The sequence below is a fragment of the Corythoichthys intestinalis genome, chromosome 16 (assembly GCF_030265065.1).
Source record: "Corythoichthys intestinalis isolate RoL2023-P3 chromosome 16, ASM3026506v1, whole genome shotgun sequence".
In the NCBI taxonomy this organism is placed as follows: domain Eukaryota; kingdom Metazoa; phylum Chordata; class Actinopteri; order Syngnathiformes; family Syngnathidae; genus Corythoichthys; species Corythoichthys intestinalis.
Genome location: NC_080410.1, coordinates 7,782,778 through 7,803,120, shown reverse-complemented (window position 1 = coordinate 7,803,120; position 20,343 = coordinate 7,782,778). Strand labels below are relative to the sequence as shown.

General features: G+C 37.2%; 1 protein-coding gene across 1 annotated transcript in view; it reads left to right on the top strand.

The window, feature by feature from the left end:
- The first annotated feature begins 1,233 nt into the window (after positions 1 to 1,233).
- Positions 1,234 to 20,343, top strand: part of grapa (GRB2 related adaptor protein a) — a 117,779-nt gene continuing 98,669 nt past the window's right edge. The window contains exons 1-2 of the mRNA XM_057817412.1: positions 1,234 to 1,560; positions 18,437 to 18,534. Coding sequence (XP_057673395.1) covers positions 1,483 to 1,560; positions 18,437 to 18,534 — 176 coding nt within the window. The 5' untranslated portion in view covers positions 1,234 to 1,482. The remainder of the gene's footprint in view (positions 1,561 to 18,436; positions 18,535 to 20,343) is intronic.

The following is a 20,343-nucleotide window of genomic DNA, read 5'->3' as shown; positions in this document are numbered from 1 at the left end:
TTATTATAACAATAAATCAACAAGATGGCATTAACATTATTAACATTCTGTTAAAGCGATCCATGGATAGAAAGACTTGTAGTACTTAAAAGAAAAATGTTAGTACAAGTTATAGAAACTTTATATTAAAACCCCTCTTAATGTTTTCCTTTTAATAAAATTTGTAAAATTTTCAATCAAAAAATAAACTAGTAGCCCGCCATTGTTGATGTCAATAATTACTTACACAATGCTCATGGGTGCTGAAGCCTATAAAATCAGTCGCACCCAAGCGCCAGCAGAGGGCGGCAAACTCCATAAACACAATTAACAAGCATTTCACTGTACTGTCATTTAAAGCTGTCTGAGCGGGGCATTTGTGCGTTAATTGCGTCAAATATTTTAACGTGATTAATTAAAAAAAATAATTACCGCCCGTTAACGTGATAATTTTGACAGCCCTATTTTATACATTGATTTTTTTTTTTTTTTTTTTTTTAACAACGTTTCAAAGTGCATGCATGGTGCTATTAGATCTAATAATTACCTTGAATCCTCGACATAATCACTCTTGAGATACTCCTGCCTGCTTGTATGCAGTAAAACCTTCGTCCTATTTCCACCTAAATCAGGCGTAAGAACGCAGCGTGTGTTTGAGTTAATCACAGTGAAAGCCAACTCAATGTTCTGCCTGGGTCAGCCCCCTACAGGAATGTGTGATGCAATGTCTGTGGGAGCTGGCTTGTCAGCTGAGTGTGAAGTCTATGCCTACATCTTCCATCATCAATGGCTTGCAATGAGTGAAATCCTATGAAAAAAAATTACTTCAGAGTTACTTGAAGCTGTAACCAGTGTTTATTTCTGTTGTTGTTTATTATAATTTTATTACTTTTTGTATTAACATTGTATTAATTTATAAATGTAATATAATTATGTATGCATAAAAAACAGGTTGATACTTAAGTTTGTGTAAGTGACAAAAAATTGTCACTTGCCCTGTTAATAATTAAAGGTCTTAAATGTCAACATTTGAGTAGCTGTCCACTGTAGTGACCACTGTCCCTGAAATGATTAAGTATTGCTTTGGACCAAGAGATTCAAATGCTTAGAGATCAACATACGATTTAAAGTAGACACAAACCACAAACCTGATGAGACAAATGTTCATACACAGGAAGTGCCTCCCACTCTCTTATCCTGTGTGCGGTCTCTCTTTTTCTCACTCGCTCTCTCTCACTGAATGTTACTCATGGCAGTGTGTTGCTGAGCAGCAGCCAGTTGTGTTTTTCCTCTCTCTGAGCCTCCCACTATCGCTCATCCACTGCTCTGCAGACATACCAGAATCCATCACCTCATCTTTAGATTGTTGTTTTTGTTCTGTTGAAGTTTCATTTTTTTCAATTTTGAATCCCGCATCATTTTTGGAACATTAGTGGAAGTATTTGACTGTGTGGTTTTGGTGTGTGGGGTTGTGTGTGTGTGCGTGCGCTGGAGGTTTTCAGCATGGAAGCAGTGGCACTTTATACGTTTCGTGCCACCGAGGGTGATGAACTGAGTTTCAACAAAGGAGAGTTGTTAAAGGTAAGGCAAAAAGAGAATGAGTTCACTGCTTTTTTTCGAACTGTGCGGGAAGAAGTTAATAAATCCATAACCCTATGAGATTGTTCATCAGCGAAAAAATACAAAAAAAATGTATACATTTTTTTTTTCTTGGCATTAACATTTTTTTAAGAGGAGCTGTTAGTGCTAGTGTTGCACCAGTACCGGTAACGGTACGACACAAAAATGATGGTATTGTGGAGTGCAAAGAAATAACGAAATTGTGTGTAATATGTACTTTTCGCGGTTTTGTTTCCAACCGCTGGTCGCCCTACCAAAGATGGCCACCAGTTACTGACACCACCGTAAAAATATGAACATACTATTACTATTAGACTATTAATCAAGGGCGTTACCGGGGGAGGAGGGGCAGGAGTGGACAATGCCCACCCACGGACACGCTCTGCCCACACAAAGAAAACTGGATGTAGTACAAACGGCAATCTGGGCACCGCGTATGGTATCCCATTCATATTAGGCCTGAACGATATTGGAAAAAACTATTGTTGCGATTTTTGGGGGGTTTGCGATATATTGCGATATTATTATTATTTTTTTTTTCACTAGATGACTTGAATAGCTGTTTGGAAAGACTTTGGATGACTCACCATCACCACAGTGTACAGTGATCCATTGATTTTTGTGGTTAATGCGGACCAGAACCCGCCCGATAAGTGAAAAACCGCAAAATGGGTCCCCCCATCAATTTTTTATTTTTTTTTTTTGTATGTGTTTTTCGTGCTCAATGTATTTATTCAGATTTAGCATTGGAAAGAGATACATATAAGACATGTTTTTTTCTCACTTTTTCCCCCAAAGTGATTTAAAAAATGTATACAAATAAATGGTTTTTAAACACTTCAAAAGTCATAATTATGATCAGTTTTAAACATAACTGTCCAACCAAATCATTTTTGAACAAGAATAAAGTACTGTAGTAGATAAATGCTTGGCTTTATTAAATGCTTCTGTTTATCTCCCTTAGCTGTGAGCGTTGGAGTGAAATGTAGAAATTTCAAACTCCTCATGATCACTTCTGGCATTTATATGTCTCCAACGTCTCTACACGCACACACATGCATTCCAGCGCGGCTCCCTTGCAGAAACTGTTTAACAAGTTAAACGATGATTGACAGATGCCCGTGTGAAGTCTTTGTCCAGATCAAAGCCATCGTTAACTTTAATAAGCAAGTGCCAGCAGTGACTGAGAGGAACAAAGGGCTGGGAGAGGGAGTGTGTGAGGCTGTGCAGAGCAGAAAGCAAGGCGTATGTGGATTAAAAAAAATAAAAACTATCGCACGTGCTTGCGATGGGACTATCGCGCACCCGGACAACGCGATGGCGATGTTTAAACGATATATCGTTCAGGCTTAATTCATATAGTACTGATGTGTTCTAAGTTTTAACCTTTGCGTTGTTACCTCCTCTTTCACCTTAAAAAAAATGAAATGAAATGTTGGTTTTGTTCCTTGCGGGCGCTATTCACAATTACGCATATTTAGATTTTTTTTTTTTTTTTTTTTTTTACATTTTATCAAAGTTTTTACCAGTGTTCACCTGGCTGTTGAGTTTGGTGAATTTTGAAGCATTTTGAGGGGGTCAAAGTAGGGCTCAAAGCGTTGGCGGGACAAAGAATGACTGCTAGGGGGCACTACAAAGTGTATTTGGAATTTGTCTTTACATGGTATCATAGATTGCACCTTATCTTGACCTGCCTGCCGATTTTGGTGCATTTTGAATTATTCTAGTGGGTTAAATTGAGCTCAAAGGGGCTGCGGAAAAAAAGAATAACTATAATAATAATAATAATAAAACCGAGGAACCACAATAGGTTACCTAAAAAAAACATTGTCACCTGCATGTCCATACTGTTCAGTTATGGATGAGTTCTAAGTCAAATAAAATCAAATCAACTTTTATTTGTTTAGACCAAATCACAACAAAAGTTATCTCAGGGAGAAAACAAAACATGTTTTAAGGTGCAGTAGCCCTATACTGGATTTTGACCTACTTGAGCATTGTAGCTTTTTTTTTTTTTTTTTTTTTTGCCCCCCAGGTAAGACTAATGCCCACCCACACCTGGCATGCTGGTAACACCACTGCATCAAATCCATTTCAATTGGGCGGCAGCGAATGAACGTTTGATTATTCGCTGTCAGCCCATCCACTTCAAAATGATTGGATGTCTAGCACCATCAATGGCAGGCAATGAGTTAAGCATTGTCTGACCAAGCCTTGACAACAATTACTCTTACAGTCATGTGAGTGTGCAGTAATTTAGTATCAAAAAAATTATATATATTTTTTTCTTTTCAAAAAATGTATTCGTACAATGTCGGAATCGGGATCAGGAACCAAAAAATAGTATCAGTGCAACACTAGTTAGTACATTTCTTGCACAGCTGTGACGCTACTTTCTAGATTTGTAGCATGCCAGCTGTTCAGGGCTCATGCAATTGTAAAGGACAAGAAGAGATCAAGCCACTGGATTTAAAAGCCTCATAAAAGTGGAATTAAAATAAGGCATTATATTTAATTTGACTTATGCTAGATGAACTACTGTGCAAATTTAGGCTAGTATTTGCCACTTTCTTAGCTAGTACTGCACTATTGAAATAAAGTCAATACGTGATGAGAATGAAAAAGTGGATAAACATTGTTGTCATAGTTTGTAGGGCGGCTACTGTTCAGTAGAGGGCACAAAGGGTGCAACCGACCAAAAATAGAGAATAAATTAAAAAAAAAAAAAAAAAAAAAGAATCTGGAGCATATATGCATACTGTGATTGGCTGGCACAACTAATACCCCACCTCTCATCCACAGTCAGCTGTGTGATAGGCTTCAGCACCCTCAGGACCTTTGTGGGGCTCAGCAATATACAGTGAATAACAGTGTTGGAACTAACGCCCTTACAACAGTTACATAACAAAACTAGTTTTTGCTGTAACTTCTTGCATAATGTGTTACATTTTCTCATTCCATAACAGCCAAATGTATTGTGCGAGCGTTACCCAAGTTATTTGTGTTACGTGATCCATGTAAAAAGTCTCCCCCTGCAGCGCCGTGGCACATGAGTCTGTCATTTTACAGATGTCTCTGCTGCTCTCTGTAGTGTTCTCTGTTAACAAATTTATATTCTCGTACTAGCCTTAGAGTCCATATGGCACTTCCCCACAGGTTGGTAGTATCGCATTACATGTACTCTGTTTCCCATTACATTTACTTGAGTAACTTTTTTTTTTTTTTTAAATGTACTTCTAAGAGTAGTTTTACTAAACCATACTTTTACATTTAGTTGAGTAGATTTGTGAAGAAAAATGGTACTCTGAGTATTTACATTTTCCCTCGTTATTCTACATTTTTTTTAATGCTAGCGATGCCAAGAGTAGCGCTTCCAATTTCACCAATGAGGCGTCGCAACAACAATCACATGACTTCATTACACCAATCAGACGCAAGCTTGCCGTTCTATGATCACGCCAGCCTGATCAGTCACGTGGCGTCTTTAAAGCGCCGTAAACTATGAAGTATTTGACATTGAGTGCTGCCCTTAACATGACTCGAAAGCGCGTATTTAAACCTCTCTTCCAGTTTTTAATTGGCACCGATTGACCACGGAAAACCGGAGATATGATCCATTCACTATTCTAACTAGGAACTATTTTCTCCACTAGAGGGCACGCGTGCCCTTTGGCTGAATAATGCTTAATTTCAGTGTCTGTTTCTCTTGCTGAAATTCAATGATTTTTTGGGGGTATTTCTTTGGCTTAATGTGGTTATGTAATGGGTTATTGTACAGTATCATTATAACAGCAGTTCATATAGAGTAAATATGTTTGTGCTGAGAGAAAAAAAAACCCATTGTTTAAAAACAAAAATCAAACAAAAATAAGCAGTTACTCACAATGTAAGTCATTACTTTAGTATTCTTTTCACTGGATACTTTTTTATTTGTACTTCAGCACATTTTTTGGACGACTACTTTTACTTGACTAATATTATTTTGAAGTAATGCTACTCTTACTTGAGTAAAGGTTTGGGCTACTCTACCCACCTCTGCTCTTCTCACACTACCTTGAACACAGCACGTCCAAGAGGTGGTTATTGTTTGACCAACATAGGGCAAGATGTGCGGGTAAGCCAGAGATGGCCTGACAGAGTAGAGTAATAGTAATCAGTGTTTTTAATTTTACTTTAAAAAAGTAATTAGTTACAGTTACAAATTACTTCACCCAAACAGTAATTGAGTAAGTAACTCAGTTACCTCGTTGTAATTAGTAATTAGTTACTGACGTTACTATTTATGTTCTACACGTTATCACATTATACATTCATACATATCTTTCACATTAAAGATATGTATATTAACTGATAGAATTGAACGGATTTTTTAATTCCAAAAAAGTAGGTCACACTTTTTACATTTTTTTTTTTACAAATTTAATCTATATAAATTTAACGGTAGGCAAACTTTAACTTTCAAATGCTTTGAGAAAAAAGCTCTTTTGTTTTTCCTGTTGAACTGAACCCGCACCAAAACGTGACCTCTGTACAGAGGTACGTACTGAATCGTGACTTGAGTGTATCGTCACACCCTTAATATATAGAGATATATTTTTCAACATGCAGGTGTGGCTCTGAATCTCTGTGCCCTGCCCTGTCTTTGCTCTATAACCCCTAGCAAAAGTATGGAATCACCAGTCTCGGACGAGCACTCACTTGGACTTTTTATCATGGAGAAAAAACTCAGATAAAAAGCTTGAAAAAAATAATGAATTAGTTCAAAAGTACAACTCTTTGGCATTCAGAAACACTAAAAGAAATGAATAAAAAACAAGAGTCAAGAATCTGCATTGGACAAGGTGATGATGCTGGAACTTTTGTTTGGTGCTGTTCTAGTGAGATTTACAAAGATGACTGCCTGAAGAAGACATCAAAATTCCCTCGGGCCTTGATGTTATGGGGCTGCATGTCAGGCAAAGGCACTGGGGAGATGGCTGTGGTTAAATCTTCAATAAATGCACAAGTTTACATTGAAATTTTAGACAGCTTTCTTATCCATTCAATTGAAAATATGTTTGGGGATAATGAAATCATTTTCCGGGATTGACAATGCATCATGCCACAGAGCTAAAACTGTTAAAACATTCCTTGGAGAAGACTCATCCAGTCGATGTCATGGCCTGCAAATAGCCTAGATCTCAACCCTATTGATAACCTGTGGTGGAAATTAAAAAAAAATAATAATAAAATAAAAATTAAAAAAAAAAAGGTCCATAGCAAGGTTCCAACCTGCAAGAATGATCTGGCAACTGCAATCAAAGAGAGTTGGCACCAAGTTGATGAAGAATACTCATCAAGTCCATACCTCGGAGACTGCAAGCTGTCATAAAAGCCAGATGTAGTGCTACTAAATACTAGAGATGTGTTTTGATTGTTATTTCTTTGTTTGTTTCACATGATTCCATTTTTTTCCTCAGAATGGCGTGATTCCATATATACAGTTATTTCCTGGCACTTGCTCTATAAGATTAACATTTATTGACCACCACAATGTTTTTTATTCATTTCTTTTAGTGTTTCTGAATGCTAAAGAGTTGCACTTTTGAACTAATTCATTATTTTTTCAAGCGTTTTATCAGAGTTTGTTCTACATGATAAAATGTCTGAGTGAGTGCTCGTCCGAGACAGGTGATTCCATACTTTTCGCTAGAGATTGTAGTTGATTTGATCAAAAAACATCACACAAGGTTCATGGATACAACACTCAAGAAAAGTTCAGAGCAAGTGACTATTTTTGGTGATAAAAAAAATAAATAAAAACTTGATTCCATAAAGGCCGCAATATTAACTCTTTCTGTGCCATTGACTACAGTATAATAGATGTCAAATTATGTGGCTGTTTTCATTGTTCTGCTATGAATTTAGTTTGTCACGAGTAGACGTCCAATCCATTTGAGGTTTCGCGGCCGACCTTCCACCATCAAATAGATTGGATGTCTATGGCCATCAGTGTTGCCTTAGTCTTTGGTATGCAAATACTTATCAGTCATATTTTAGTCATATCAAAATGTGTTCGTCCAACTTTAATTGAGAGCATATTCAAAATGTTTTCATCTGAAAAATTAATAAGTTTTAGTCAATTAATAAATAAATAAGGTTTCCAAAAATTTAGAAAGAACATTTACAGGTGAGCACATATTGTAGCATCTACAAGGACAATGCAAACTTGGTGATGATAATTTAAACTCAGCAGGAAAACAGTACATTATTTTCAATTAATTATACCCACCTGAATGCCATTAACTCTATGGAAAAAAACAAAAATAAATAAATAAATAAAAAAACACACACACTCGCCACACTAAATGCTAACGAGAATGTGAATGCTATGCTAACGCTCTGAGCCACTTAGCCAATTCTCATCACATTTGCAAAGGCATCAGCGCCTTCTACCCTCCTTCCCCCTTCCGCTCTGCTCTCTCCCAGGCAGCTGTAGCAAAATCAGACAACTCAAGCTTCGTTCAACAAAATTGTAGTAACATGCCCCTCACATCCTCAGTAACAGTAACGGCGTTGCAAAAATGGAAACAACTATTAATTAGATGACTCACTACTGAAAGAAATAACACTGTTAGAAATGCTGTTATTAACAATGATGCTAGTAATTAGTTACTTTGCCAGAGAAGTGACTATATAACTTTTTACTTTTCAAAAGTATCTTGAACAACACTGATAATGAATGCATGTAGTATCTGTATGTATAAATTCTGAGAACTGCAGGATAAATAATGCACTTAATGAGATATAAACTTGTTTATTTAATCTTTGTTGTGTAAACTCTTTAGCGTTTCTATGAGTGATACTTTCGGAATTTTGTTGTACTGTGCCGTAATTTGTCAACCCATGACTCAGCAGCTAGGGTCGGCAAAGTTAATTTTGCATGGATATAACATGATCACACCAAAGGCAAAACATACTTGATTTCTTGATTTAGGAGGTATTGCCATTAAAATATGTACTACAGTATATCAAACGCACTTTAGTTACACACCAGGGAACTTGAGGGAACCGTCTTAAATGATGGGTGGAAAAATGCATAATACATCTCCATTAAGTTGACTGTTTGTTGTTGACTCATGTTTTTAAGGGAATGAGGGCACAGTTAACTTTCGCAGTACTGTTTGGCCTACATGAGCTAACAGCTGTACGGTTCAGATTTTGCTCAAATGCAACTGAATGAATACTGAGTACAGTCATTTAGAGGTGGGAACCGCTGCAGACCTCACGATACGATACGATTTGCAATACGAGGTTCATGATAACAAATTATTTCATTGTATGGCAATCAGTGTTGTTAATCTTACTTCAAAAAAGTGATTGGTTACAGTTACAAATTACTTCTCACAAAAAGTAATTAAGTTAGGAACTCAGTTACCTTATTGTAAGAGTAATTAGTTACTCAGCAAAGAAAAACAGGAAAAGTAACATTACTTTTCATGTTCTACACATTATTATATGATCCATTCTATAACATCTTTCACATCAAATGTTTATATTAACTGTGTGAATTGAACTGATTTTTTCATTTTAAAAAAATGTAGGTCACACTTTTTACATTTTTTTTCCTTTTAAATTCACCTATATAAAAGTTTAACAGTACGCAATCTTCAACTTTCAAATGCTGTGAGAAAAAGCCTTTTTGTTTTTCCTGTTGTACTGAACCCGTTCCGAGCCATGACCTCCTTAAACCGTGACTTGTGTGTATCGTCACACCCCTAATATATATATATACACCATACTTTTCAGACTATACGTCGCACCTGAGTATAAGTCGCACCAGCCAAAAAATGCGCAATGAAAAGGAAAAAAAACATATAAGTTGCACCAGAGTATAAGTCGCACTTTTGGGGGAAATTTACTTGATAAAATCCAACACATAAAACTGATATGTCATCTTGAAAGGCAATTTAAAATAAAAATACAACAGAGAACAACATGCTGAATAAGAGTACAGTATGATGCACGAACAACGAAATGCAAACGTGGCCGGTATGTTAACGTAATATACAGTAGCTATTAAGAGTTATTCATATAACTAGCATAAATAACATGCTTACAAACCAAACCATCAGTGTCACTCCAAACCACCAAAATAAATTGTAAAATGATATAATTATTTGTTAATAATTTCACACAAGTCGCTCCAGAGTATAAGTCGCACTCCCAGCCAAACTATGAAAAAAACGGACTTAACCCTTTAAGGTCTGGGCCTATTTTGTCTGATTTTGCATGCCTTTGAAGTTGCCTTTATATTTCAAAGAAAGAATTGTTTACGATGGCCTGGTTTGGTCCCTTTTTTTGTGACACCTTGAACTTCATGTCCAAACTGTTGTTTCCTTCACTGACCAATTATAAATCATCATTTTGGGCCCAAAAAGACCAAAAATTCCAAAATCGTTTTGTCAAAATTTTTAATATTGATGTCCAATTGACAACCAAACATGCGTAACGAACCGTTTTGAAACTTTGTAATATTTATTCAACATGTTAGGATGAACATTCAACCAAAAAAATTTAGAATAAATAGTCTTATATTTGACAATTCAACATAAACAACAGGTATAGCCATAGGCGTTTTTTGCCTTTATACATGCTCTAGTCAAAACAGGTTATATACAGCAGACCAAACAGTGAAGAACAGTGAAAAAATATATACCATCTAACACAAAAAGTGTTTAGAGGCCATCTCTTTATGAGTTTAGGTATTGCGGCCCATCACCTGATGAAAACTATGTACACACAATCAAGCTTCTTGAACACACATTTATATACACAAATTGAGAAGACTGATTGTGGGGAAAAAAAAAAATATATATATATATATATATATATATATATATATATATATATATATATATATATATAACATTGGAGGAAAAAAAGCATTTTCAAAAATATTTACAATAAACAAGTTACATTTTTTTCAGGCATGCCACTCCGAAAAGCAGTTTCGTCCTGGAATTAGACACAGGGCTACATCACACAGCTCACACTTCCATGGGGTGTCGGTCCTCTTTCTACCCTTCCATTTTCATTTCACTTTACTTTCATTGTCACTATAAATGTACCTGAAAAAAAGTCAGTATTTATGAAAATAATAAAGTATAAAATAAAAATATATACAGCAATAAATAATAATGGAAATCTATATGTATGAAAATAGAAAGAATACCATAGCTGAATATGTGCTACATCCCTAATCTTCATATAGAAAGAGGAACACCACAAATTATAAATTCCTGCCTGGGATACCCACAGTGCACGTACGACTTTGATCTGATATGCACATTTTATTATTATATACACAAACACTTATATTGCATCAAAATTAACTTTGTCTTGCAATATCAAAAGAAACTTTCAAAAGAAACGTTTTCAGCATTAAAAAAAAAAGTGAGTTGGCTTACCTCTGCTCGTCGATGGCGTCACCCACGTGTTCAAATCCGTCACTATCTTCACTCGAGGACTCTTCCGAAGAAGACGATGATGACGAATTTGGACCATCCTCTTCCTCAAGTTGATCAAAAAGCACAATTGCTTGCGCTAAATTTAGTTTTCCGTTCATTGTCAAAGTCACACAAAGTCGCTGCTCGATCCAAACGGCCGTCGCTCGCCACCTCGCTGCTTCAGAACACTCCTCCCTCTCGTTCAGTAGAACCTCGCACGGCAGTTATATTTATAAAAAAAAAAAAAAAAACGCATTTTGTGCTTCCACTGTGACTTCGAAAGGGTTCGTTTGATTTGTGTTTTTTTTCATGGAGCTTCCGTTTTGAAAAAGGACAAGAAATGATGGAAATATAGACATAAACAAATGATCCATGCAGCGTTTTAATGTTTTTTTGAGAGGACAATAAAACTATAAAACTTAAATGACAATATCTCACGTTCTAGTTGGTCGATTGACTTCAAATAATAACGAGAGTAAACCGCAACTTCCGCACTTTAAAACGAGACCAACCAACGGCTTGTGGGTGACGTAATTAAAACGTGAGGGCGCTTCAAAGACGACGTGCGCTGAGGACGCGCCGGCGCGTCCTTCGACTCTCAAGGGTCAAAACGGACTTATAGTCTGAAAAATACAGTTGATATATTTTCAATGTGCAGGAATCTGCCTCTCCCGTCTTTGCTCTAGTTACATCACACAAGGTTCTTGGATAGGTCATTCAAGAAAAGTTTACGGCAAGTGACTATTTTTGGTAATTAAAAAAAAAAAGTCAATATATTGTAGCGTCTGCAAGGACAATGTCAACTTGGTGATGATAATACACACTCAGCAGGGAAACTACATTATTTTCAGTGACTTGTAAAAAAAAAAAAAAAAAAAAAAAAAAAATTGCCCGGGAGTGTAAGAAGACACTCGCCACACTAAATGCTAATGCTAACGAGAACGCAAATGCTATGCTAACGCTCTGAGCCACCTAGCCAAACATCATCGCGTTTGCAACGGTGTCCCCACCCCCTTCCCTCCTGCCCCCTCCTGCTCTGCGCTCTCCAGAGCAGGCAGGCGGATGTGTGACAAATCAGACAACTTGTGCTTCATTCAACCAACTTGTTGTAACACGCCCCTTCACCTCCTCCGTAACGGTATTGGTGTTGCAAAGATGGGAAAAGTAATTAATTACATTATTCACTACTGAAAAAAATAACGCAGTTATACTCGAACGCCGTTATTAACAACACTAATGGCAATACAACAATCATCAATATATGGTTCAGGAAATCAAGTTACGTTATTCAATGATACAATTATTAACTCGTTGAATGCCATTGAAACTAATAGATATAAAAACATTTAAATAGTTAAAGAGAAAAACGAGCTATTTCTAAAGTGGACAATAAACAATGATTTTTCTTTAAAACTTTCTCAGACAATCTGTCAAAGTTGTCTTCAACAGAGACTATGTGGAGACAACATATTTCAGTATTATGACAACATTTTTGTAAACAAATGAGTCTTTCTTAACATAGACACTTTTGTAAGTAACATCTACAGTAGTTGCTTCTTTTGTCAAACAATGTCACCTTTTAAAAACGATATATTGATTCTTTAACAGGAGCATATTGATAAGTATTGCGATATATCACCGTATCAAAATATTGTCACACTCCTACTCATTGACGGTTTCACCTTGCTATGAATGGTTTACTGTTTGGTCCCTCTGCCTTCTCCTGGAGTTAAAGAGGGGAAAAAAACGTTTTGTTTTTGTGTTGGAGATTGGCCACGTCCCGGTGTGTAGTTTGGCAACACATTAGTCATTTAGGATGGAGAGTCGATTCACAATATTAAAAATAGTCTTGTTAAGGGGGAAAGTTGTGTCTCTATGGCCAAGACTGAGGCGAAGCACCAGCATAAAAAAATCAATTCTTCTTCAAGTTGTAAAACACAAAAGGGAAAATTGGCATTGCAAACTCTCCCGAAGTGTTTTTTTTTTTTTTTTTTTTTTTCTAATGAATTGCAACAATACCTCAGATAATAGAGTAAATACAGTAAATCCTGCTCCTATTATTAGCTAACTTGTTTTGCTGCCAACTGAAATAATTTCCCCTTTAACTAATGAATGATCTGTGTATAATCTCCTTGTGTTTTATCTGCGCATTTAGAAAACACCAGACTCATCATTACAACATTAACTAAAATGAGCATATTTTTCATCCATGGAAATGTGTCAGAAATTTTGCGGCAGGAATATTTCCTGATTCAATTCTCCCCAATTTCACCCTTAATTCTTTCCGTGCCATTGACGATCAGTGGCAGTTTCAGGGGTGGGGCCACAGGGGCACTGGCCCCACCTCTAATTTGAATGGCCCCTGAAATGCCCCTGTTCCTACTTTAGCACAAAGTAGGGCAATCGGCAAATCGTTCTTTTCTGAAGTGAGAAAGAATTACGGGCTGCTTACATGGTGACTCTCCAAGAAGACGAAAAATTTCATGTTTGGATTTATACAGTATGGTTCCATCTCCATTCAAACAATGTCGCAATTCCGCATGAAAACGATGTAGTATTCATGCCAGGCCTTAAGGGCCAGTGCAGATTTACAAGGCAACAGCAAATGATGCACTCTGACCTCCTCAGCCCGGAAGACAATATGCCTGCCCACTCCAAACAATGGCATTTTCTTTTGTTCAAAAAGGCGCAAAAATGGAGACATTCAACCTATTAAAAAAACAAAAAAATTTTTAAACGGTAAATTAAAGCCGACGTTCCGCCATATTTGTTGTTTTTAATGTTTAGTAGCACCGCTGCGCACGCCCAATGTGACGTGTACGAGTGCTGACGTTATCGGCGTGGCGCCGCGGGAGCTTTTGATATGCATGCGGAGTAAGCCCCCCTCAAGTCCCGGCAATCGAATTCTTCCACTATGGAGGCAGGATTCCAAGGTTTGTGTCTTCGCCTTCCATCTTTGCCGACACCATACGAACGCGAGGCCACTCCGCAACACAGTCATTGCGTCTTCATGTCGCAGTCGCCATGTAAACTGCCCCTTAGATTATGTTGTTTGTAGAGCAGTGGTTCTAGGGGTTCAGTGTGTAAGCCTCAGGGGTTCGGTGAAGGTTAAGAAACACCAGGCATGAAAATCTCTCACCTTTTGGCGAAATTTGCTGTTTTGAAGTCAGAAAGGCTGAACTACGTAAATTGTGTATATCCGAGGAGAAATTTTTTAAGGGGAAGGGGGGGTTGGTCATGAGATTTTTTTTTGTGTCGGACGCTTGGTATATGCAAGCGGACAAAGCGGCGCAAAGCCAAAAACGCGCACCAGAGTGGCCAAAACATTTACCGGTACTTATTTCAACGAAACAAAGGAGGGTACACTGTTGTGTCTTGCCTCTTCAATGCCATGCTTGGCTGCACGTCGGCCGTAAATGAACACCTAAAGCACCGTCACCAAGTTGTGTTTTATTGAAGTTGCTAAGCCTGTCGCGATTTGCAATGAGTCCATTTATCTCACGGTAAATAAAAATGAGTGTGGTAATTTTACGGCTGCGTTTTATTGCCACGCTGATGGCATATGAGACTCCACTGCCTTTCACAGATGTTTATTGGTCATCAGCACGCCATAGAATTAAAGTTCAGACATACAAAATAAGGAAACACATCTATATTAACTCATTCACTCCCAACCATTTTCACCGGTGCAACCCCCTTCGCTCCCGGCCGTTTTACTGGATTTTGACGTTTCATGACGTTTTTTTTTATTTTGCTTGAGTGGTAGACATAATTCAGACTGCTTGTCAAAGTTGGCGGAGCCTTAGTTTACGGGGAGTACAGAGCTGTGGCAAGCCGGACGAAGACTGGAAACTGGTCTCGTAATTGGCTGATCATGAACACGGACGCAAAACAGGAACAAATATGCAAAAATTGTCTATTAAAATGGGGAAATTCACCATTGAGATCTGTTTTGGAAGTATTTCTAAAAAGCTTTTTTTTAATGTCATTGTGCACCTTTAAATATTATTACTGCTTTGTGTTTAAGATGGCTTTTCGAAAAGTGATTAACATTATTGTTCCATGTATTGTATCCTTACTTGCTCATAGTATGATTAAATACGAATTGCAAAGTTTCCTGGTTCATTTTTGCCTGACAGTGTCAGCAAAGTCGTTTTTACCGCCAGATGCAGGATAATCTGTGTATTGCCTTGTTGACCAAAACAAACACTGAACATAATGGCCTGTTCTTGGCCCGTTTCAGAAAAATCCTAGAACTGCCACTGTTGACAATGATAGGTGTCCAATCATGTGGTATCCAAACATCCTTCTGCTGTAAATTTGAATAAGTTTCTCAGTAGTAGACATCAATGATCGCCAATTTAACACAATTAGTTTATCAGGGTTCCACTTCAAATGAATCTGACATCTATCGCTGTCACTGGCAGCCACTGAGTTAAATTGGAGGAAGAAGAGTTATGAATACCATTAGAAAACCTCCACTAAGGTTTAAAAGAGTGTGGTGTACGTATAAAATATGTTGCAAATATTGAAACAATTCTTTTAGACACATGGCCACATTCTATAAAAGCGGATTCATTAACAAAAATGCTGATGAGGTGACCTGCCATGTTCCAAACGGTGGTTAGTTCTATTTCCTGCAGTCGATCAATAAATCCACATACTGTCTCCCTCTACGTGTCTATACATGCAGTATCTTTATTTACATATTAGCAATCTCGCTATCATTCTATCTTTTTAGAAACCAGTGACGTAATTTTGTGTGGGATAATTCTCATTTAAAACCAACCGAGGCTAAAAGCCACACTTGTTTTCCCAAGGCAGTTGAAAACGATATATTTCCTCTAATATACGTACTGTATAGTCATCACCATTGTCAGCAATCAGGGTAAAATACTTTTTAATTGAGATTTACGGTAAACCTCTATTATCATAAAAGTGTTCAACTCATCAACTCTGTAACATTCTGCTGCTTAGAAACTAACTGCAAAGCCATAAAGTATGCAGAGTGGGCGGTTGTATGAGGTGTGAAAATGAGCGAAGGAGACGTTATTTTTCCACTTTCGTTTTTTGTCTTTTTTCTTTTAAAGCTTAACATGTCAGCCGCAATCAAATGTTAAAACTTGATTGAATGGCAGTGCATGCTAGGGGCAGTGCGCCAATTTGGAATATAACAACAGCAAATGCAGACTTAGTTTTCATTGAAATTGCATGTGCTTGAAATGTGCTTTTCTAAGCAAGAGGGAACTGGCTGTTTGATGGACTTTTCTGACATTTTCACTTTGGGAGTTTCCCCATTGGAGCACAATTTTGATGTTTGATTGAGAAACCATTTTGACGTTTATAGACTAATCATGATGGATGCTTGAGACATAAAGCAAAAGAAAAAAGTAGCAAAGCTCTTCTGTACCCCCCACCCCCTAATAAAAGAGCCTTTTAGCATAATAATAATTCATATTATTTTTATATATTTAAATCATTATTTTTCCTTTTTTTGTTTTTTTAAAAATTGTTTTATATTTAAATCATCAATTTAAATACATTATTTGTACTTGTTTTCATCATTTAAAAAAAAAAAAAAAAAACCAGGTATTACATTGTTGGAAATTGACTGTGATCCCTCGTTTTTCGCTGTAAATGGGGAACGCCCCTCCCCATCCCCGCGAAAATCAAAAATCTGCAAAGTAGAGGCAGAGCTTATTTACATCATAATAATAAGAATAATTTTATTCATTTATTTTTTTGTAGTGTTCAATGTATTCATTCAGATTCAACAGCAGTGGAAAGAGATAAATATATGATATGCCCCCCCACCTCCACCCCCGATATATACATGGATATATCGAACATTATTAAAAATTAAAAAATTAAAAAAAACAAACACTGTATTTATTGTTATTATTATTATTATCATTATTTTAAGAGTTCACGATGGACTGAGGGTGCCTAGATTGAAGCACAACATAATGAGGGATATCTGTATTATTATTATTATTATTATTAATAATAATAATAAATTTGCAGAATATGCAGTACATATACAGTACAAAAAAAGCATTATACAGGTAGTCCCCAGGTTACTAACGATTTCCATTCCTACGCTGGCAACGAAACCCGAATTTTCGCGAAAATCGGAATTAACCCTTTAGGTATCCCCAAAATCTCAAAATAACCAACTAAAAAACATGTATTATACGTCATTGTACTATCCTCGTCAAGATGTTGGAGCTAAGTCCTAGCTGGACAGCGAGCTAAACTGTCATCTTTCCCCTCTCTCTCTATCACTCGGCTGCGCGACTTCTTCGTGGGAGCAAATGCGCTCTTCCTCGTGATTGCTTGCGCATTCGTCTTCGTGTGAACAAATACGTTCTTTGTGTGCACATTCGCGTGCAGAAGTACTATGTGGTCTATGCTTCCTGTGCCAAAACAAAAGTATGCATCACAAAACAAAAGTCAACATTAGAATCAAAAATACATTTCACCAAAGGGCAGAACCCTCATTTTAATAAAATAAAGTTAAAAAAAAAAAAAGCTACTATGAGGTACAACTAGGTACTGTTTTGCAACAACAACAACAACAACAAAAAAATTAAATAACGACTAGAGACAAAATGGTGGATGAGGCGGATGTTGTAAAGTCGAAATCACATAAGTCGGGTACATCGTAACCCGGGGACTAAACAGGTTACAACCAGAAGAACGTGATATACGCGTAAACATATTTAACCCTTTCAGGGACAGCGGTCACTTCAGTGGACATCTATTCATGAGTTATCACGAACTTATCTCATTCACTGCCAGCCCAGGTCACAGATAATGAGTTGTGGTCGTTGGTAAAAGAGTGAAATTGATATTGAAAACACCTATTGACGGCAATAGCAATTGACTTGGGAGCAGTTGGAATTGATACAAAAAAAAAAAAAAAAAAAACAACAACAACAACTACAGTCTTGCTCATAGAATATTAATTTACAACTAACGACAGCGACTGTCTCATTATCGTTATCATGCGTTATCAGACGTTATCAGGCAGCGCATGCTGCTTTCATAATTTTGATATAGATATAATCCGTGTCATTAAAAATGATGGTCTAGCATGAAGACCATATTAAAATAAAAATAGAATAATTTAGATTAGAATATTGCTAATGGGCGGCGATCAGTCCAGCGTGTACATTGCATAGGCTCCAGCTCACTATAGTGAGTTTAATGAGGCCTTATGGAAAATGGATGAAATGTCTAATTTTATGTGGGATTTTGCTACCTTCGAAAGAACTGTTGACAGTTACCTATGTGATTGGACACCACAATGGGCAAATACTTGACCTCTTTATGTGACATGTCTCTAGATCACCAACATGGAGGATGACCCCAACTGGTACACAGCTGAGCTCCACAACAGAAAAGGCTTTGTGCCCAAAAACTACATCAACCTGCGGCCACATGCGTGAGTACATGCAGCACATATACACAAATGTAAACACACACGCGTCAAAGAGTCGCATCCGGAATCGGGCTAGCTTCGCATTTTATGAGGGCGCGTGTGTACGTGCACGCATGTGTGCCGCAGCTCCAGGCATCTTCTGCTCTGGTTTGGACATCTGCATCGCAGAATAAGACGAGCTCGTCCTACTCATACACTCACTTACATAATCTCAGTTTGCAGTTGTGTGTGCGCGTGCGTGTGTGCTTGTAGTTGGTGGTATACACTACATTTCCATCACTTTGTCTCACACCAGATGGGCTCCCAAGTTTTTCGACGACAGATGCTAAAGTGACAACATTACGGCAGGCTCTGTCTTGTTAGATGTATGCTATAGAAGAAAGCGTGTCCATTGTTTTGCTTCATCAGATAATTACAGAGGATATGTTTCGTTATTTGAAATAGTAATTAACTCTTTCACTGCCATTGACAGTGAATTCAATCGTGTGGCAGACAATCATCCATTTATTGTGAATTTAAATGATTTTATCACTAGTAGACGTCCAATTCATTTGAAGTGGGAGGGTGGCAAAGAATGTGTTCATTCACTGTTGCCCTCCCATTTCAAATGAATTGGACGTCTGTCACTGTAAACTGACCTACTACAAATGTTAAGTGTATCAGTGTCTAATTACCTACTTATACTTGTGACTAGTAGCTTTGACTTTTAAGCAGTGTTGTTAATAGCGGCGTTAGAATACAGTATAACAGCGTTATTATCGGCGTTTTCTTCAGTAGTGAGTAATCAAATTAATTACTTTTCTTATCTTGGCAACGCCGTTACCGTTACTGAGGCGGGAAAGGCGTGCGTTACTATGTTGACTGACGCGAGAAAAGTCTGAGAAAGATGGACACGCGGAGTCGAGACAGCAGAGCAGGAGTGGGGAGGCAAGGGAGAGTGACGCCATTGCAAACGCGATGCTACTATGCTAGGTGGCTCCAATAATACCTGACTGTAGCCGATCGCCAACAAACTACGCCCACATGATGCTTCGGTAGATATCACATATATACATACCTAGATCCAAATGACAGACACGGCAACATTAGCAACATGTATAACAAAGAACTAGATGCGTTAGTAAACAGCCACCATCTAAAAGCAGTAGACTTCTCAGGAAGGCTCTGTTGTAGAGAATCTTCCTAGCGAACCTAAGTCACTTTTTATCTAAAATGCTCCTAAATCGGCAAAATCTTGACTTAAATCTATCTTTAAATGATGAAATAGTTTTGAAACTTACACATGTCAAAAGTGGACAGAAGAGAACTAATGCAATAACGGGAGCAATTTTAGCAACATTAACGGTTGATTCACAATATTGAATGAATTCCACAAATAGCAAAGGTTACTATCTAGTTGTCGCAATATCCACAATACCCCTGTGTCTAGTTATGTTTAGGGTAAAAAAATGGGCTTGGGCCAATTGTCCCCCCAAAAAAACCTTTAAACTTCACATTGTGTGACCTGATTTGTAGTTGTTGTTTTTTTTGGGGTTTTTTTTTTTTTTTTTGAGGGAAAAAAAAAAAAAAAAAAAAAAGAAAATTATCAGCAGTTACTTTGCCAAGTAACTAATTACTCTTACATTCAGGTAACTGAGTTACTAACGCAATTACTTTTTGGGAAAAGTAATTTGTAACTGTAATTAATTACTTTTTTAAAGTAAGATTAACAACACTGCTTTTAAGTACTGTATTTTTCGGACTATAAGCCGCAGTTTTTTCCATAGTTTGGCTGGGGGTGCGACTTATCCTCTAGAGCGACTTATATGTGAA